This window comes from Rhyacophila brunnea, unplaced genomic scaffold (assembly GCF_057557595.1).
Source record: "Rhyacophila brunnea isolate RB1 unplaced genomic scaffold, BYU_Rbru_1.0 scaffold_15, whole genome shotgun sequence".
Lineage (NCBI taxonomy): Eukaryota > Metazoa > Arthropoda > Insecta > Trichoptera > Rhyacophilidae > Rhyacophila > Rhyacophila brunnea.
In genome coordinates this window covers 11,966,239-11,987,949 of record NW_028232806.1, presented here as the reverse complement: position 1 = coordinate 11,987,949, position 21,711 = coordinate 11,966,239, and the positions used below count along the sequence as shown (strand labels likewise).

At 33.8% G+C, this 21,711-nt stretch overlaps 1 protein-coding gene across 8 annotated transcripts in view; it reads right to left on the bottom strand.

The window, feature by feature from the left end:
* Positions 1–21,711, bottom strand: part of chb (CLIP-associating protein) — an 81,575-nt gene that overhangs the window by 12,877 nt on the left and 46,987 nt on the right. For 3 of the 8 annotated variants that reach the window (XM_085942767.1, XM_085942766.1, XM_085942769.1), the window contains 17 exons: positions 19,801–19,908; positions 16,973–17,136; positions 13,957–14,079; positions 13,472–13,591; positions 13,034–13,161; positions 11,819–11,947; positions 11,440–11,618; positions 10,549–10,596; positions 8,409–8,546; positions 5,996–6,112; positions 5,758–5,884; positions 4,679–4,820; positions 3,721–3,858; positions 2,884–3,018; positions 1,568–1,752; positions 744–860; positions 85–337 (listed from right to left, as the gene is read on the bottom strand). In XM_085942767.1, coding sequence (XP_085798893.1) covers positions 85–337; positions 744–860; positions 1,568–1,752; positions 2,884–3,018; positions 3,721–3,858; positions 4,679–4,820; positions 5,758–5,884; positions 5,996–6,112; positions 8,409–8,546; positions 10,549–10,596; positions 11,440–11,618; positions 11,819–11,947; positions 13,034–13,161; positions 13,472–13,591; positions 13,957–14,079; positions 16,973–17,136; positions 19,801–19,908 — 2,351 coding nt within the window. The remainder of the gene's footprint in view (positions 1–84; positions 338–743; positions 861–1,567; positions 1,753–2,883; positions 3,019–3,720; positions 3,859–4,678; positions 4,821–5,757; positions 5,885–5,995; positions 6,113–8,408; positions 8,547–10,548; positions 10,597–11,439; positions 11,619–11,818; positions 11,948–13,033; positions 13,162–13,471; positions 13,592–13,956; positions 14,080–16,972; positions 17,137–19,800; positions 19,909–21,711) is intronic. The other 5 variants (XM_085942771.1, XM_085942770.1, XM_085942772.1 and 2 more) reach the window with 3 other exon arrangements.

Below are 21,711 nucleotides of genomic sequence, written 5' to 3'. Positions count from 1 at the left end.
AAGAGAAGGCAGAATAATGGATGATGAAGGATAAAAAGCCCGAATCGTAATTAGTATATGACAACAATATCAGTGATGGCTCACATTAGAGGGATCCCTCTCAAAGAGTTTGTTGAGTGCTTTCTTGGAGACGTATCTGAGTTCAGCGTTGCGGTTCTCGTGCGTGGTCATGAAGATGATCTTCTGCACGGCGCGCGTGGCTGAGTTGCCGGCGCCTCCGATGGAGTATGCGCTGCCTCCGCTGGGCTGCCAATGGTTCTCCACCAGCTCTATCAAAAACGTCACCGTGGCTTGCTTCGTTTTCGATGTGGGTTTCTGCACTTGGTCAGCTAGGAATCTGAAATATGAAAAAAAAACATACATCACTACACAAAAGGACAAATATCTTCTTATAGGCTGAATATTTTCAGAAAGAAATCATGTAAGGAACTAAATTGACAGAAATGTAACTTGTATGAAAAATACAGTTAATTCAATTGTAAAAAATCGATGAACGGTCATTGAGAACTATTGAGAAGAAACATACTAAATTGAGCCTGTCTGAATGCTGCAACAAAACAGCTTAATTGTGGTATCCTGAGGATAAAACTACAAGTGACGATAAGTCAACTCGAGTCACCGGTGCACTTGCATTCTATCAATTGCTCATCAATTATCAACTAATAACTTTTGGGATGCAATTTTTCAACCAAAAAAACCCCGCTTTTTATATCCAGTGGGAATTGAATGAGCATGACACTGACCTGAGCACACAGTGCATTTGAAGTTCCGGAGGGAAGGATTCGTGTATGAGACTCAACACTCTCTGAATTTTTCCAGCGACCGATCCGAGCAGATCTCCTCCACATTTATTTAAAAGTCTGAAATGAAAAAATGTTTTAAATAAACAATACTTCACCAACATCGAACATTGTTTTAAACAAAAAATTGTGGCTAAAACTAGAAGGACCTTGAGAGTGTGTCTATTGCTTGGACCCCGCATCAGCTGAAGTACACATACCTTTCTTCTCTCACCGTCAATCTTTGAGACACTTTTACTTGAGGCTGTATGGATACTACCCATGACTTTATCCAACTGACTTTCTCTTAGGTATGCTTGCTTACATACTGTACGCCAAACGCTAGCAGCGTCACATATTTTTTTTGCAACTTATACGCGGTGTAAATGAAAACTCTGCCAATCCTGGTAGTATTGACCTGTGTGTCCCTGATAACTATTTTAGAAATTGGGAGCATCAAGGTACAGAAATAACTTGCCAATTGGGAAAAGTCAATATTATTTATTGAAACCGAGAAATATGAATATTATCCTCGGTTCCATTATTGGCAGCAACTTGAGTATTACCGGACGATTATAATTCTGAAGACGTCCATAAAATTCTTTCGAGTCACCGCCATACAATACTTTTGCATGTAGCATTAGATACTGTATAATTACGACCATTCTGTTTTGCCATTTGATTTCATGTTTGTGACTGTGTTTATGTTTGAATATCTCTATGCAGTCATGTATACCCTGCTGCCATTCGAGTGAATATGTAATTCATTTGGTGTAGGTAATACTTGCCTTGTTAATAAAATATAGAGCCAGTCGTGTATTTGCTCCGAGTGTCCCTGTATCAATTCCATGACAGCATCGAGGAAGACGCCAAACACTTTAGTATGTGAGTCCACAAACATTCGAGAGAATACTTCAGTCACCTGACGAAGTTCTGACGATGTCAGCAGATGACCGCGGCTCATGTAGTCAACCTACGAGCGGAAAAAATATGTTGCTCATTGATTGAAGATTTATTTTGTTTGAATTTGTTTTTATTTGATTTATTATGACAAGTAGCATAATAACAAGATTTATAAGACAAATAGGTATAAGTGACAAGTTGTAACTTTTGAAAAGAGCAAATTGATATAATTTTTTTATTACTTACATATATTTTTCACTAACCTACCAAAAAAATTGTTGTAACAACATCACACTTCCTGTGGGTCTAATTCTATACACAAGGCGGCTATCGACGGTAGTTTATCATATTTATATATTGAGGTATTATAATTGTTAGTATAAGTTCCGTATAAACTGTCAAAACTGTCTATCTCGCTCTAAAAGTTGACACAGACAAGAGAGGGGCTGTTAAAACTATCACTTTTTGACAGTTCAGACAGTATTGTAACAATTAACTGCCGCAATACATACGATACAATGTAAACTCATAACTAATTTTTGGCAAAATGTCCCTACTTACTTACTTACTTACTTACTGTTGGCTCAGTAACCACATATACAAAATAGGCATGTAAATTACTATGCACAAAAAGATGTTCATACAGCAAGTAGACTACAAAAATCTGCAAATACGTGACAATACCCCTATATGAAATTAAGGCGATACTATAGGCGCGATGAAATTTTGGACTCGCTGGTAATCGGAGAGCGAACGTCGAGGTGTGAATACGTCAATTTGTTTCGTGGTGGCGACGGGGGTATTAATTCTTAAATCGTGTAAAGATGACTAAAAACGTTACCCATTTACTTGAAAAAGAAAACATGTCAATGAATATATTATTATTGTTACTAATAGAATAATAAGCAGAACATTAAATGGACGCATGTTGGATTTTTATGACAAATTATATTTCATTCGGCAAGCGTCATTTGCACCCGCGACCCGCGCATCGCCTAGCCAAGATCTTTTTAGACCATGCCTCAACTGAGGTATAACCTTAATGACAAGGCCATGTCAATAGTCCAGTGTTTCTCAACCTTTCCAATATAAAACTTTTGCAGCACAATGATAAATGTTTACATAGTTTTTTTAAACGCATACATTAACATCTGTTAAATTAATGCTCTGATCAGAATAATTAATTATATCAATAGATTACCAGTTGATTGAGTCCCTCCTTCCGATCAGACCAGAGAGTGGAGGCGCAGTGAGAGATTATTTCTTGAACAGAAATCTCCCCATTCGAGTCCAAACGACCAATCAATCTGCTTTGGCTGCCGCTCCATGACATTGCCTGCAATCACAACACAATAACTCATATATAAACGTGTTACCAAGAATTCTATCAACGCTATAGATCTCGAAAAAAATAGTAAAGATACCTACATTTTGGTGTATAATGTATATTGATTTATTAAAGAACAGGAACTGAATCCTAGAACCACGGTTCCTAATTTTCTGAACCCAATTCAATATTTCCAGTGTAACCGAATTATTAAAAAAATTGGGGGTTCTAACAGCTCTGCATTTAACTATGTAATACAAAACACTATATTTTGATGTTAATGTATGCCATAATAGCCTACTTTAATCGAATGACTAAAATACACAGTATCTGATATTAATAAGGTATTAATTCTATACTTCTACAATAGATGAGTGAATGTGCATATTTTGTTAAAACCCAACCCTTTGTTAAAAGTTAATACCAATTATGTATGTGGTCCCAGAATAATTAATAAGATCTTTCATATTTGAAATGAACAATGTGTCCATTTCCAATGTCCATCGATACAGTACAGATTGAATTTATTAATACATACACAGTGATGAAGAAATCAAAACTAAGTGTATTAAAATTCAATGGACTGAAATACATAAGTAAACTATAGACAGATAATACATAATAGTAGATATATTTATACCAAATCTTAATTCTGAGCGTTAAATTAGCATTACATGATGTTATCATTGTTTTGTTACTTGCTTCACTCACCTCGTTTCTCCTGTATGTTGATTCGTAGCTACGCTCAGAGCAGATACTCGAAGCTTCTGAATCATTGTCAACATCTCGGCCGATTCTAAAACGTGCCAAGTCAGACGTGATGTCGCCCAAGCTCGGATCTTCCGGACTCTGTCAGAGAGAGACAAGCAGAAAGGTTTTTGCCAATGTTGCCATAGTTTTGTTAGGATTTTATTTATATAGCTGCATAGTTTGGTTATCGGTGGTGCACTTTTTTAAAGCGTAATTTAGATTTATATAATCAAATATATGGGATTATGCCGAGTATATATTATGTAGCCCCTAAAAAGTATATAATTGTCAACACTCCTCAGTGATAAATTACAAATATTATTTATCTCAGATATATCCACTAACAGTCAAAGCAAATGTGCAAATATGATAGCATATTTTTATTAATTTCATTAGGAATAAACATTATTGAAAATCAGCTAGAAATCCACTCTACAATGTTACGTTGCATTAGTGATAGGTAATGTGCTCCAATATAATTCAGGTGCCAGAGAAATTATTCAATTATGGTTAATTATAATATAAAAACTTAATATGTTATATAGCCCTAATTCTAGCCGTAAAAAACAAGAATGGTCTATGATTCACAACTATAAATCTTATGGGAAAAATTAATGGGTTTTAGACCAAATGCCATACATAATCATCAAATTGTAAATGTTAAAGAAAGAACCAACTTCCTGATTTGAAAATACGATAGACAATTTGATATAGATTTAAGCAACCATCTTTCAATAATGACAATAATAAAAACTTTCATAAAAAATTTAAATCACAGAAGACTTTAAATATTTCACAATATCAATGTCATAGACTAAAACGTGTGAAATTTGCCAGTTTATACATTTTTATTTATAAGAATCAAGACAATTGCATCAAAAATTCTCTTTTTGGTAATTAATATTTCTCTTGCACTTACAAGAGTGTGTTCGGCATCTCTGGACTGTTGGAGGAGTCGGTGCATGTTGATTCGAGGGGGAGGCGGAGGTCTTTCAGAAGAATAGCGTCGACCCGACAGAGTGGACACACCGCGACCCAATGTACTCTTCGTCGCCGAAGTCCTGAAACAAGTCACCAAGTTTTTGCCACAACTATAATAATCGAACCCCTCCAAATTTATTAGTATAATAATTGGCGCATTGCTTGATAATGACCAAAGTCGAAATCACTTGTTCACATAGCTGCAAATAAATTTACTTTATTTTAAAAATTTTCTACATTGTAGCATTTCAAAAATATGGTTGCAAGATGTGAGACTTCTACAAGATACAGGTATTAAGGTAATAATTGTACCAATGGTCGACATCGTCCCAGTTATTGACACTTTGTTCTATAAAGGTATTTTAAAAATGGCAATATAATAGGTATAAAAATAAGAATTATTGTAATAAAAAGTAGGGACAATTATAATTTAGGGATGCTTTACCAGTAATAGGGGAACACTTTACCAGTAATAGGCTCCTATATACCATTGTTTATGCTGTGACGAGTTGTGACGATTTGTAATGATTTTAGGGAAGGGAGTGTTCAAATAGATTGTATTCTAGCTCGGCATTGTGAACACTAAACGTAACTTTATTTGTTTTTGTTGATTCGTAACAATATTTAGAGATGATTTCAATATTTATTTTGGTAATATGTAATAGTTTTAAAACCTCAAATTCAAACATGTCGAATACTGGAACTGACATACATTTTAAAATCCCAGTGACTGACACACTGTCGACTATGTAGAATTTTTCATTTTTCCTATGATTACATATGCACATATCGCCACAATGAACACAAATTCAAACACGTTTTTCAATATGGATTAAAAGCAGAGATATTCCTATAAAGTCTCGATAACCGGGACATTTACCTTATTTACGACTGGGTAGAATATCTCCTTTATATCAGATCTCACTTCGAAAATTCTCATGTTATGAATATTAACATAGTCGCTTTGGATCATATTATGCCACAATATAACTAAAAACTTGATAATATGCTAATTACCTGACAGGAGATGTTTCTCTGGAGTTGGCCAGTGAGCGTGGAATGCCAGAAGATCTTCGGGTAGGTCGAGGGATCGCTCCTCCAGACGAAGGGATCCGGGAGGTCGGTGAACTCGATCGGGAAGATGCTGACGAATAATAAAATATATATAAATATTTTATAAGGTATGAATGTTCTGGTATGCACTATATAAATAATAGCTTACACAATTTTCGCATAAAAAAAATGAAATACTAACGTTGTGATTGTGATACTCTGGGTCGAGATCGGGTGGCGGCCGATGACTCTGGACTGCGAGGAGTCTGCATCATCAGACTGTGTCCTTGAGAAGTGACAGGGTTCTTTTTCGCCCGAGCTGTATTCACAAATAATCAAATTAATTATATTTGTACATTACACTAATTATTATTAATGTACAATAGAATGCAATCCATTTGCAATCACTCGAACATCTTCTAAAATTTAGCTAATACTACAAATCAATATCGATTTCAAATTACAGAGATTAGTCAAACTGAATTAGATTTGAGGTAAAAAAAAACAATAGTTAAAAATTCAGTTTGGATTCCAAGATTTTTTTAAATTGATTAAGTATCTATAACTTTATAATATGAAGCTTTCTCCTCAATGGCAACAATATGAAAATAATCCAAATCAATATCTCAAGATATTAGAGATACCACTGGAACATAGAAAATAAAATATAGCCAATACTGTAAAACGTGTAACTATGAGATACATGAATTAATCTAAGAAACAGTGGATAAAATAAACTTAAGGTCTACAGCTAACAATCAAAAATAATATAGACATGTACAGATTTAAAAACAATCATAGACTATTGAATTTTAATCTACAAACAAGAATCGTGAAATGAAAGACTCAAAGAGTTATATTCTACATAATTAAAAATCCTTGTTGCCGTAATGTAACAAAAAATCGACATAAAGAAACAATTATCAGGGATAAAATGTGTTTTATTATGGGGTGGTGCAGTAGTTCAAAATATAAAGTTTCACTATAAAAATAAATCAAGAATTCAGGCGCTTCTGAAACTGAAAGTTCTAAAGTTTCTAAAAAACATTTGATGGAAAAACAAAAGCCAAAAAAAGATGGACATTGAACAAATCTATCGTGTATTGTTTTCTTTACCTTGCTGGGCTGCTTCACCCTCTAGAGGTGGCATTAAAATGGCAAACATTCATCAATGTTTAATAGTTTAAAACTATACACTAGTCAACTAAGAAATTTCTATTGGCTAAAAGCTTTATGAACTGAACTAAATTAAACAGTGAAATAGTCCCCATGAAACTAAATTATTATGATTAACAATAGAAATGCTTACAGCAAAAATTACATGAGTCTTTAATCCGGAACAAGGACCCAATGAGTTGAGTGAACGGGTATCAACCATTCCCCAAAATTAAGACGTTTATTATAACCCACAATCTGTGGGAACCCCTATGTTCTACTTAGTAAGCTAAAATGGTGGTTTACTTTTATTTTAGTTACAATTCACAGTTAGCAAGGAGTTTTTGTGACATAATTAATATAAATTATATTTAAGTTTCATAACCTTCTTAAGCCACAACCTAGATTAGATTAGGGTAATAGTTTCGTTTTAGTGACTCAAAAAAATTCCATCTAAAATTAAAGACAACCATTTTTTACTTTCTTTCTAAGGATTTGTAAAATTATGTTTGTACATTTGTAACATATCGTTTGCTATTTCTCTCTTCTGAAAATATTTTGCAACCCACTAGGTATATTCCAATCAACCCAATTTTAGGTCACGACCCATAAGTTTTAAAAAAAACCATCATTCATATAACATAACTTGTAATAAAAATATCAATGGCTGATTTAGGTAGTTCATCATATTGACAATGTTCCGACGAAAATTATTCCATTTTGTCAAAAACACAATATTTATGAGTACATACATTTCATAAAAACCATCTAGTTTACCTAGTTAGATATTTCTCTATGAGTTTAATCTACTCATAAATATAAAATAATAATAATCACCTATATTATTCTATCAATAGTGGAAATATAAATACATAATATACAATAAATAATACATTTTTCATAACATAACCAATGCATTATACAACAAAAATGTATCATAACAAAAATAATACATATAATTATTATGTACATTCAATAACAATACTAATTAAGACTAATTAAAGTTAATACTATTGACCTACGATACTTGATGAAAATTTAATTTTAATTCTATTTGAATTGATAGTGTCAATAATAATTAATTATAATTGACGAGTTTTATCCAAAGGAATTGGTTCACGCGACATAGGTTTCGCATTTAGCTGTTTTCGGGGTCTATGTACGACACACCATAGTTCAGTGGCGAATGGTGGAGGTAGGCTGTGGAGGTCTGACATAAATAGTGCACACTGAACTTTGTCATATCAATAAGAATTTGATCAAAGTTAGAATATATAAATTACAGGAGCTTTTAATAAATCTCCAAAATAGTGAAGAAAAAAATGTCCGTCTTACTGTCTCACTTTTTCTTAACTTAACGAGATTCAAAGATCACACTGCGATCGTCCAATCAAGATGGAAATGTAATTAACTTCATATTGTACATATTATATTTATTCCAGCAAAAAATGTATACTTACGTAGACTAGCGGTTCCTGAGGCGGGTCGATGTCTAGCGAGCGAGTAGGTGGTGTTCCTCGCTTTGGCTCTCTGCGCGGCCGCTGTATCCACGGCTGACACGCTGCGACCGCCAAACGACTGGCCGGCCATTGCACGGTCTGGAACAGCGCACAACGAACATAAAGCAAACCAACCATCATACGCCAAATCTATTTCATGACTACTCATACATTTGAACGACATAATTATAATGGCTTACCATTGGTTGATGAAATCTTCTCGATTGTTTTTTTGAGAGATAATATATTGAACATATGACCACCTTAAATTTGCCTTACCAGATCAAAGTATTTTTTTCTTTTCATTTCATAATTGAAGAGGTGAATAGCACAGCAAGAACAATTGAAAATTTATAAAATGAGTTAGGTTCTGTTTTTAAATAATAATAATATGCAGTGGTTTTCAAACTATTCCATTCCACTGCACCTTTAGTTTATCAAGATTCCTTTACTGCGCCCTAAAAATGTGTTGAATTCAGTTAGCAAATTGAAAGTTTCCTTATTAAAATCAGACGTAAGAAGTTGTTTTCTTCGTATTAACCTATGCTATATATTTTATAGGTATTGATGGTTACAGTATCAATAAGGATTGAGTCGTTTACAATTTGTTATCGCCTGAAGACAACAGCAACTGAAACATACGAACTTATCATTATAGTCAATTTACGATTGTCTGGAGTTATTATTTTTTTTAAACTGTCTGTGGCGAACCGAGGATTTGTTCCGGGACACAGTTTGAAAACCACTGAATAAATGTGTGATTATCATAAATTTATTGTAGGTAATCGCTCTTTTCTATTTTATAGTAATTTGCTAGATCGGTGAAATGAAGGAAGAGGTGATGAAGCTGCTAGGTGTGCAGGACTAATCGGAAAACGCTAGAGACCAAGGAGAACTGAGGAAGCCAATGCTCGATTTTGGATTCTATTGGAAGAAGTAATTTTCTTTCACATTAGAATGACTGTATAGAAACAAAAGAAAGGTTCTCTTTTGCTGAGGTATGCTAAAAATACTCATGTAGTTGTAATTTAAAATGTTATGGATATTTCACCCACAATGGCCTATAATGTCAAGAGTCCCAGGTTTGGCAAATTCACATGTTGTTTTTCAATGTGTGTATGGACCCAGAGTATGGACCTAATAAGTTGAATAAGTGACTTAACATCCATTTCTCATTAAAAAAAAAAAATATCTGTTAATACAATCTCCACACTGTCATATATTATGATCTTAGGATTGTACGTGGTTAAACTAATATTTTATTGAAACAAAAATTTGTTCAATCAAATAATAATTGTGCGGACTCTACATACATTCTCCAAAGAATCATATTTCAAAAAGTCACAATCTTGTTTTTTTTTTAATTTCTTTCTTATCATTTATACCTCTGTTCGGAACGGGTATATTGGTCCTGTCATGTGACAATCTCCGTCTGGGTGAACCCGGGGTTCTCCGCAAGGAACCGGCTCGAGTGAAACCCGAGCCCCCTCCGCCGCCTGAGTAATTACTACTACTACTTGTATTCACTAGTGAAAGATTCTCCGCCGATGCTATGGGTTTCAATTGACAGTTGAACCGAGAGATATATAAGAACGGGTAGTCAACATTCAATCAATAATAACCAATTTATAACATGAATATAATATAATTTATTAATTTATTTGGCAATAGTTTTTGTAGTAATGGAATTAATTTCAGAGCAATGGTAAATATGTACAGGGTGCAAATTATATTGATTGAAAATAATTTCACGGGCATATGTTCATATTCCACAGACAATAATTATTCATCATCAATTTAAAATGCACACATTTTTATTTTCATCAAGTAGTGTTGAAAATAAACAAATTAAAAATGAGATGAATAAAAATGATGGTAAGAAAATTTTGTGAACGAAGTCAGCGTGTAGGTATACGTTACCGATCCATTAGGATTTAGCGGGAAACAAAGAAAAATATATAGATTAAGATACTTATTCTGTAGGTATATATTCATATCCATATCTAATATAAAATATAGTATTTTAGTTTTTCATTATTTTTAACATTACTGTCTCATTATTTTCTAATGAGTTTGAATAAAATCAAGAGTTTCAACTGACCTGTGACACTTGTCGACGGACTTCTAGTACTAGTCATCATTTTTCTATCTGCAATTACAAAAAATCGCCAATTAATTATTGAAATAATTGATACAACATATCAAATACATAATAGAGAAATTTTGGAACACCACAGAAACAAAGTCATTAGAAAAAATCTTAAAAAAACATAAGTGCTGGGCGGTACTCAACCCGCATCCATCCGATTCCGGCCAATGTGCTTTACCAATTTACCCACAATAATTTTTCAAGATTTTTTCTGATTGGTATATGTATGTTCAATAAAGAATGTTAACATTCTTAAATCTTCTGGATTATCCATTGAAATAAAAATAATGCATTTTTTTATGATTTTTTTTTTTACACACTTTACCTACTGCGCAAAATCACGCAAAGAAGATATGTGTCGGTGAGTTTCAAAACACGCTATAACACTTTTTTGAAATAATTAATATATATATCGTTGAATTCGTTACTAAAATCTCTACATGAAAATTTTATCGCCTCTTTCAAAAGCTGCTACGATTAACTGTCATTTATGAAACAAAATCAATATGTCTATCAAATCCCGCTATAACACTACTGAAACAACATTCAAAAACCTTTTTAGTTCAAAAAGTTTTGTTGATTTTCTCAACATAATGAAAAAGTGTTATAGCGGGTTTTGAAACTCAGCGACACATATGCCATACTGGAAATATTTGATCAAAATCATTCTAATTTCAAATGCTAAATTAAAAATTACGTGTATAACTTTTGAACCAAATTTTCAGAAAATATTCAACACCCATCAATGCGTTCCAATGTTTATCACTCCGGGCTTAATGGCAAAGAAAAAAATCTTCATCAATGAAAATAATAATCAGCAATGATTGTGTCTATTGTACGTACCATACATAGGTCTAGGAGTGGCAGAAAGAGGCTGAGCGACGGCCTGATGAAGGGAGTCACTACTACCATGGCGGGAAGAGGATCCATCCCGCTCCACAGCTCGCTGTGCAGCGTTGTCCAGGGAGGTGAAAAGGGCTTCGCCAGCTGTCGGGAAGTGCTTTTTGAATATCCAGAACGCCCTGTTCGAACACAAATGTAAATAAATAAAAAAAAAGAAAGAAAATCATCAATACAAAAAGTCCAAAGATCACTACAAAATACCATATTGAATCAAGGTATTTTATTTTATATAAAAGTTTCTTTCAAACCACAATTATCAGTATGAAATAGGTTTAGTTTGCATTTTTGTACAATGTAAATACAGGAGAGTGGTACTGACCTTCTACAATTACTTCTGGCAGTGTTGTCGGCGTCTGAGCATCCTTTCTTGATGGCCTCTTTTATTACGGATTGCTGTCTCTCCAGCACTGATACAGGCCAAGTTTCTAACATTGTGCAAAGGATATCACTGAAACCAAAATGAAACAAATTTGTATGGAATAGCTTTAGAAAAAATAATGATCTGAAATCTTAGGAGCTTCATGGTCACTCTGATTTTCCTAACCTTTCTCTAACTTTACTTTGCTAACAAACTCCGTGCCCTCCTGTGTTGTCACATTGCATTACCGTATGATTTTCACAATATTACAGCATTTTAAAAGGGAAAAACCTCAAATTTTTGTATCATATATTATGTAGCATCATCTCCATTTATTCTCCCAGTCAATAAGATGACTGGTCCAAAACACACTGCAAGGTAGTGAGTAGCCAGTAGAGTTGGTGTGAATGTACGTTCTGACATGACCTCAATAATAACACTTCTTAGATTCATAACTATCACTCTCCCTCTCTTTCGTATATACTGTTAATATCCACCTCTTTTATTTTTGCTGGAAAGTGATTCTCTGCCTGCAGCATACAAATGATTTATAAAAAGTACAGAAAATCTGATGAACTTCTATTTATCTTAAGGAGAATGTCATTGATTTGGTGAGCAAGAAGAAATTTTATTAGATAGGTATTATCTTGATAATTATTTTATCAGAAAGAGCACATGAGTCGCTTAGTCGCCAAACGCGCTCAGGGCGATTTTTCAATAAAATTAGTTTTGAATGCACATATGTGCTATATCGACAGGTCTACCAGTCTATCCAGGTGTGAGTTTTAAATTCTGCCATTTCACCAAAAAATCAAAATAAATATTGAGTTGAGTCGCCCAACCCGCTAGGATAAATAACAGGTTCCTAAATCCGCTCTACGTAGCCAACCAATCAGGCATTGCGATTCAAACCATGATTTTTAGCATACGTTTAAATCGCTATACAAACGTCACCATTACTAGTATCAACATTATCGTAAATGCACAAAACAGTTTTTCGTGATTTACTCGAAACTCAAAAAAACCTCCAGAGCGGCTTAGTGACTAAATGACTCATATTACAACTGATATATTAAATATTTAAGAACCTGCGTAACGTAACTTGACGGTTAACTCCGGATTATAAGTGTTTTCAAACAATATTACATTAGAGAGGAAAGCAAACATTGTTCTTACCTTAAAGTAGCTCTGATTTCTTTAGCTTTGGAAGTGATCAAGATCTGCGTTAAAACGGGAATGATTCGAGGTGCGTGCACATAGCGTACTACGTAGCGGATTGTGATTATTCCAGCTGAGGATATCACCTGCAATTAAACGCCCATAATTCATTAGGAACTAAAGTGAAAAAAAATCAATTTATGCCAACACTGATAAAATGGAAAATCTTCTACTGTGGTGCTATAGCCCGGAGTGGACGTTAGTTTCCTAAAGTAGTTCAGAGAGAGCAGGACTCATCTGCCGGCCCATCGTGGCTCATAATTATAGCGATGCTGCCAGATGCCATCCTCATTGATTGTGGGGCCAAAGAAATTCGCAAGATCCTACGTTCAAACACCTGTAGGTTCTCGCAATCACCGACTATTAATAAAACTGATAGATGTAAATATATCTTACCTTGGCTGAATTAGGAATGAGATTAATAAGTTCTGTAATGATATACATTGAGAAAACGTCTAATTTTGTCTTGAGTGTCTTCGCCATGTATGCTATCGTGATACAGGCTTCTCGAACAACCTGGAAAATCAAATAAGATAATATAACAATTAAATTAAAATAAATTTTAGAAATATAATAAAAATAAAAAATATAATTTTTTTTTGCATAATTATTTATATAGGTGGAAAAGATTTTCTGACAATGTGTGACCGTGTGGAGGGAGGTCTAAAAATACCAAGAAGTTTGATAGTTTTGACAGAAAATATGACATAAAGCGATGCCAAGTGAGAGGAAACGATGCAATAGGCTTCATGTAGGAGCAATTCGGAAATAATAAGGGTAGCAATAAACAAAATTACCCTATGTAATTAGTGCACAGTAGAAGAAATCTGCGCAATTTCAAGGTTAAGTTGTTCCACTATATACTGAATTTTTTTCCATACCTGACTTCTCAGCTCCTTTATTACAACTAAGAAAGGCACGGAGAGTTCTTTTAATTGTGCTGCAAACTCTACGGGATAAATCGAATGGGCATTCGCCACCAGAAGTGCCCTCACTTTCTTCAACTGGAATATAGAAAAGGATGACATTCAATATTAACACTATCGACTAAAGATACTTGATGGAATTTGAATTTAAATGGATTTAAGTTTTGTACTACATATTCCATTCGAGTCGTTTTTTTGCAACCCGGGTTTCGCCCTTCGGCATCTTCAGGCACTATGTGCACTCACCAAAAGGTAAATACACCCTGACAACAATGACATTAATATGGACGAAGCATCTAGAAAATAAAATGACACTCACTTTGTGTCGGGTCTGCCGGATGGCGAAATTCATATTTTAATATCGGTATCCTACGCTCAAATGAACATTCTGCTTGCAAGCGGTCTGGCGACACCGCTGGGTCTGCCCATACAAAATTTCTGACTGTCAGGTTTCGACTCCACCGTATTTATTGTGTTACAAAATGCCAATGTGCCTAGTTAAAAATTGTAAAAAAATCTACTTAACACTCCAAGAAAGATGGGATATCACTTTGCATGTGTTAGTATTATTTATTATTTATAAAATGCCATTTTAAGATATTGATGAATGTTTATTCAATGCAATTGAATGACATGAACCATTGGACAGTCAGTCGCCTGTGATTCGCTGGGCTCACTTGCGTCTAATCTCCGAGAAGTCGTAAGTAACCGAGAATCTGTTTCTAACGCAATGAGTCATGACACTAATACGCCATTACAATAAAGGTTATATTACTATAAATTCTCGAAGCTTGTATCGCATAATGGAAACGGATACGTCAATGGTCACGTGACATCTACCTATACATCTGTGAATGACTTTCATACACAATTTCTCGTGCGCGCCGGGTATGAAGTGAGTCGTCCATTTAATATGTCATTGCCTGACAACGAATAGAATTAATTCTAACTTATATAATATATTAAAACAAAAAAGTAGGTAAAAACTTTATCACCCACCTATTAAGTCAACAAATTATGAATAGTTTAAGTGTTTGTAAAAAACCTCTATCACTAATAATACAATCAATAGGTGTATACATCATCAAACCCTAATAATAGATCATTAAATAATAATCATTAAATACTACATTCAAGAGGTCTAAAATCGTCAATACTAGTAATTTAATGAAGTTAACTAATGAGATATATCAATAATACCTATCAGTCTTTAAAAAGTTATATTAATGGAATTTAATGGAGTTAACTTATGATATATGACACATTTCAAAATATTTAAATGTAATTACTACATGCATTATGAGACGGTTAAGAGCCGAGCCACACCGGGCGACTCTGGTCTCAAGACCAGTCGCGCGACTGGTCTTCCTGGGCGATTTACTCGGGCGACTTGCAGGCGACCAAAGAGAGCAGCTAATAAATAATAATAATAATGAATGTACGTATCTACGCAAGTATGCAAAAAATACGTTCTCTCCGCGCGTGGCAACCGGGAGGCAGCCAATAATCCGCTCACCAGTGTTGCCATGTCTACTGAAATTTCAGTAGATCTACTGATATTTTTTGCCAATATACTGAATTTTTTATTTTTTTTGAAATTCAAGAAATCAACTGATATTTGTGTTTCTCCATAATTCGAGGGCTTAGTGTCAAACAACACTATCTACAAAAGTGCAACTTTACATGAGAGCCAAAAATCGTTATTTTAGATTCTTGTAACTCAACAAGGGAAATGTTTATTTAAAACCTAATGTTAATATTTTATAATTTATTGTGTATTGTACATTTATCTTGCTTATGATGGTGTTAAAATTTATAGGGTTAGTTTTTAAAAAATATGAAAACAAGGGTAACTTATGTAGTTAGCGTTAAACTTTACTGACGATTTAATAAGAAATTAGAAAAGATTGACATAACGTTGTTTGACTATCATGTATCCGTAAATGTTAAATAACGCTATCTCAAAAAAAAAAAAAACACTTTTTTGTAGATAACGTTGTCTGACTTTAAGCACTCGAATTGTAAGTTTACTGATGATTATTTTAATAATAAACTTGAAATGATTTACGCACAATCTTTTTTGATGTGTTACACTTCTAAATTGACAAAGAAAGCATTGTAACTCTACCCAAGAGCGCCATTTTACCCATTAATATCATTGTTTACAATAAATTAATATTATTAGTTATTTTCATCATTATTAGTCTTATTATATCTAATATACTACATTTTCCAAAATCTACTGATATTTTATGAAATCTACTGAATTTTTAGTCAAAATCTACAGAAATTTTAAATTTTGACTTGGCAACACTGCCGCTCACTTTTGCTGTATTTGCGACATAAAAGATTCTTGGAAAAGATGAAGAAAAAAAGGATCTGGACTCATCCTTTCGTCGCAGCTCGCTTTCTGTCTGGAGTGTTTATCACGTTGTACGATGATTTAAGAAAATACCCTGGCAAATTCTTCAACTACGTTAGAATGTCGATATCATCATTTGATTAATTATTGACTCTGTGCAAGAATGACCTAACCAAACAAGATACTATCCTACGGAAGTCTATACGTCCCGTTTGTATCTCTATAATGAACATATCCGTATCGAACGCCATGGCTGATAATGAATGTACACACAAGTTATGCAAAAAATACGTCCTCTCCGCGGCGTAGCTGCTCGCGACTAATCGCCCAGTGTGGCAGCACTCAATACATAGCTATATGTTTTTATACATCGCTACCGGTCGCCCGACCAGAGAGACTGAGAGACCAGACCGAGCGCAGGAACGTGATTTTACTGATCGGCCGACTTTATTGCTTGCGCGACTACTGGGCGACCAGGTGTGGCATGGTTCATATAACTGCATGTATCAGTCTGGTCTCGGCGACTGGTCTGGCGACCAGAGTCGCCCGGTGTGGCTCGGCTCTAAGTGTTTTCTTTTGTAAATGGCTAAAAGTACAAAAAAGTCTTACAGCGTCGATTCTCTTCTCCCAATCGGCCGCCTTGTCCCCGACGACACTAGCAGCCAGCTTGCAGATATCCTCCAGGTCTCTGGCGCTGTACATGGCCACAGCCGGCACTGCATAGAACTGCGCCTCAAACGCCTCTGATGTCACAGCACCCGCCGCAGCATCAACTGAACAAACAGCCATCATATTTAACACATTTAACAATTGATTACTGCATCTAGTTCCAAAAATTATATAACACTACATTATTTGTTTTTATGACATATTTTATCTACATGACATAAGTACCAGGGTACAAAACAATGAATAATAACCATTATAGCAATGTGAGTAGAGTTAATTTTTTGACTACACTGTGTTTTTCTATTTATTAAAGAGTGAAATTTAAATCACCCACATTTCTAGATATTGAGGGCGTTACCAATGCCTTTTTTATTTTTCACATGCAGCGTCCATTGGTAAATAAATGAACAAAACAGACATGTTTTCATCAACAAAAGATGTGTATGTAAAATCCATTGCCTCTAGTACCTACCTATATGAATATAAAATATATTGAAATCTTAGAAAAATACCATTCATCTCCCAACTTACACGAGATTACGGGATCAGAAATAACATGCATAATCTGCACTAATATCGGTTATAAGTCAAAAACTACTTGACCATATTGATAGGCACAGGTGAAGAATTGCGCGCTTTGGACAATTATCATTAATATGAATCAATCTAAATCTTCATTGTATATAATTTATCTGTATACTTTTTCTTTCCATATTTCACACAAGCGAAGTCGTTGGCCAGTTATAAATGAAGAACATAAATCACCAAACACGAGTGAGATTTCTAATGTTTTTTTAAGACGCATGTTTTTTTAAATTTTGGTGTCTCTAAATTCAAGGTGCGTCTTATAATCGAGGAAATTCAGAATAACCGAACAAAAACCAAGCCTACACAATTATTTTTGAAACTCTTCCTGATGAATCCTTGAAAACATAAAAATATTTTAAAAAAAAAATATCAATGTCGACTGAGAGACATGCTAGAGATTGCAATTCAATTTCAGAATTTAATAAAAAATTCACGCAGCAGATGGTCCTAATCTCTGGTATCGCGTCAGAAGTAGCACCAAAACAATCTTTTTGGAAAAATTTCACATGCTTTTGTTTAATCCCGGACTCCGAAACACAATTGATATAAAAAATAAATTATTATTATGCATTAATCACGAACCAAATAAACACCGAAATTATTGGAAAGAAAATTTGAAATTTTTAAAAAGTAAGAAAAACATTTGGACAAAATTAATCTTTTACCCCTGGCAATCTCAAATTTTGTAATAATTTATATTAATTTATGACTAGGACAAGATGTTTGCTGATGAACTACAGGACTACAGTCAAATTCCTATCACCACAAAATAATACATACATAATATACATTTATTAGTCAATCCCAATAACTACAATTTTGTTAAAAAAACATGTAAAAACACCTACCTTAAAATATCATACTTACATTAGATTAAACAGTGCGGACGAAGCGCTTATTTTCAGATGATAGGATAATGATTACAACATTCATAACTGGTTCTAATGTGCTCTTAGCAAGACACCAAAGCATCGTGCTTTACACACACGAGTTTTAGTTATCATTCCTAGGCGTAGTAAAGTTGTAATAAAGCCCATGAAGAGAAAGCGATAAGCCAAAAATAATATATTATGTACATTGCGTGCAAGTAAAAAATAGTTTTATATTTTTGATTTAGCTGGGAATCGAACCCAGTAAGGGTACCCTCTACACGGTAGTACGATGCATTATCAAAGTAGCGCCAGGAACAGAGTTGCTTTTAACTAATACTACAAACTAAAAACAAAACTACTTGCAGTGAATGTGCAAAACCAACACAAAAAAACATGTAAAAAAATAATAAATATTATAAAAATGGAACGCTGAGTGCGCACAATCTGTGATAACGCTGAATTCGTAAAATTGTAACATCCTATACCAGAGTAATAAGAAAATTTAATGGGATAGGTACGTTAAGTCATTTATTTTGTATCAATTGCCATTTTCGCACCAAAATGGAGCATATGATACTGTATATAGCAAATGTTATCTCAACAGACTATTTTCATGTGGAATGCTTCTCAGTCATTTGCTCAACCCATAGGGCCCTTGCTCTGGATCAAACACATTAAAAAAACAACATGTGAATTTTCAATTTACACATTTATAGGCGGACATTCTCTCCATAAAGAATTATAAACGACAAAGCATTTATATTAAAAATACAAAATACATCATTTTGAAAATCCTGTTAAAAAAATCTTCACGAAATGGGACTCGAACTCACATCTTTCACTTTCCGGATGAGTGCCCTATCCTTTACGCTATCAATCTATCTATGATTCATGAGAATTACTTTCTGTGGTTCTTCAAACTGATATATATTTTTGATAGGTATTTTCTAATATTATTAAATTGTACAACTCTTTCCTTAATTAATGCAGAAAAAAGCTCAACATAACCTCATTATAAATTTCATTAATACTCTGGTCGGAGAATGATCGTCCGGGGTGATAGGAGTCTAGTCTGTGGTGGTCACGATCATCGACAATAAGGATAAGCTACTCCGAAGAAGTTGAATACATATAATGTTAAAATTTCACAAACAGCATAACATATACAATCATCATTGTTTCTCCCGATGCACCCGGTGACTATGAATGTTTACATACCATCATAATAAAATTATTGTACAGTGCACAAAATAACTACACTTATACTGAACAAAAATTTACTTAATAAAAGGGGGGCTAAGAACTGACCACTGGGCAGTCGAGGGGGGGGCGCAGGGCGTCTGGGCATGCCGGAATTGGATCCACACAACGCTGTCGTCGCTCTTCTGTTTATCGACTGCTCCATCACTGAGGAACCTATGGTTTAGTAGGCACGACACACACACAAAACTGAATGAAGAGTACAATGGAATTATTATTAAATGGACGAATATGAAATCGTGCACAAGAAATAAGTGTATAAAATGCGGTATTGAGTATTTATAAGAGGGCCCATGAAGTTGCAGACGTATAAGCCGAACATCGAATATTAAGAGCATCGAATATTAAGAGCATCGAAGACTAAGAGCAACATGTAGTAACTTTGTGTTCAAAAGAAAAAAGGAGATCAGTCTAAAAACATCACTTTTCAGGATAGTGAAAAGAAAATAGAGTTTTGGACAATGTATATCTTCTACGTTTTTATGTGAAATCTATTAATTCAGAGGTGTTAGATTTGAATCGCCCTATATCTTATTTGTGCATTATGATTAATTTCGCATATTTTTCAGACTCATTACCCTTTTCCTTACACACACAATTTTTAGCACCAATTCCAATGTTGCATTGAACAGATCGATCATGTTTAAACTTCCCCTTATAATTGGATCAATACCAGCACATTTACACATGTCATATAGAAATATTACACCCAAAAAGAACCACGCAGAGACTATTGCAAAGTTTCACATTTCCTCCAAATTATAGTAGTATGACATAATTTGTTAATTATTATATTGTGATAATCTCTTTCCATGAAGGATTAATAATAAACAATATTATCACAAACAACCTAAAATAATTGTTAAATTAAATCAATCATTGCAGTCTTTTCATTTCATCAGTGTAATAGTTCAGATGCAACATTTTAACTCTCATGATGTGATTACTATGAATGTATAAATCAGGCAAAACATCTTTATTGGATTATTGTTAACATAATATGTTGAAAACCCAATGTCAATCATTAATAATGAACCAATGTTGATTATACTATCGATATTTTATTAATATTATTGCAAATTAAAAAGTAAAAAAATATTGAATCAAATGACTTGTTAAATATATTTCAAACGTAATGTTTAAAATTGTTATCTTATCTCCCTAATTCGGAAACGAGACAAGTAAACACTTGTTTTTTATTCCCCAAACATAATACATTGCACGTTTAATACATACCACAGAAATAGAAGCTACTCACAAAATCCAAAATTCAACCATTATTGCAAAACTAATTAACATGAAATGGAGAAATTTTATACATATTCGACAACCAATATGTCATGGCTGCTATTTCATGGTATGCATATTATTATGTATGTGTTGGACGGAAGCGGGAAGTTGCCCAGATGGCGCTTTAACGTCCATGCACCTATGATAATAGTCTACAGTTACTTCTTCCCTGACTGAAAGATTAACAAACTAAAAAAAACTTGAAAATCTTTTTCAATGCTGAATTTATATAAGTCAATTAATTCCGAATTAGAATGACGAATTTACCCGTATCATAACCTATCTTAGTAGTTAGTATAAATTATTGTTGATGTTATTACCCCACCAATTAATTGGAAAAATCGTAATAATACGCTACTAAACTCAGACGAAACACAACATTATAAAAGGACAAAACAATATTCTAACAAAAAAGTCAGCTAAGCATGAATAATCTATGTGTGGAAATATTTTGTAACAGTAAAAGACGGGTAGAAAAAGTCAAAACTTAACTTGAGCTTCCTTGAATCCTTTGGATAAATATTTAAAACAAAAGTTTGGGATTTATAACTAAAATAACGCAAGCATCAAGCACATTTTCAGGTCTTTTATAGAATAATAGGCTTTTACAATAGAGTCCCGATTATCCAACCTTTGATTATTCAACATTCCAGATTATCCATCCATAGA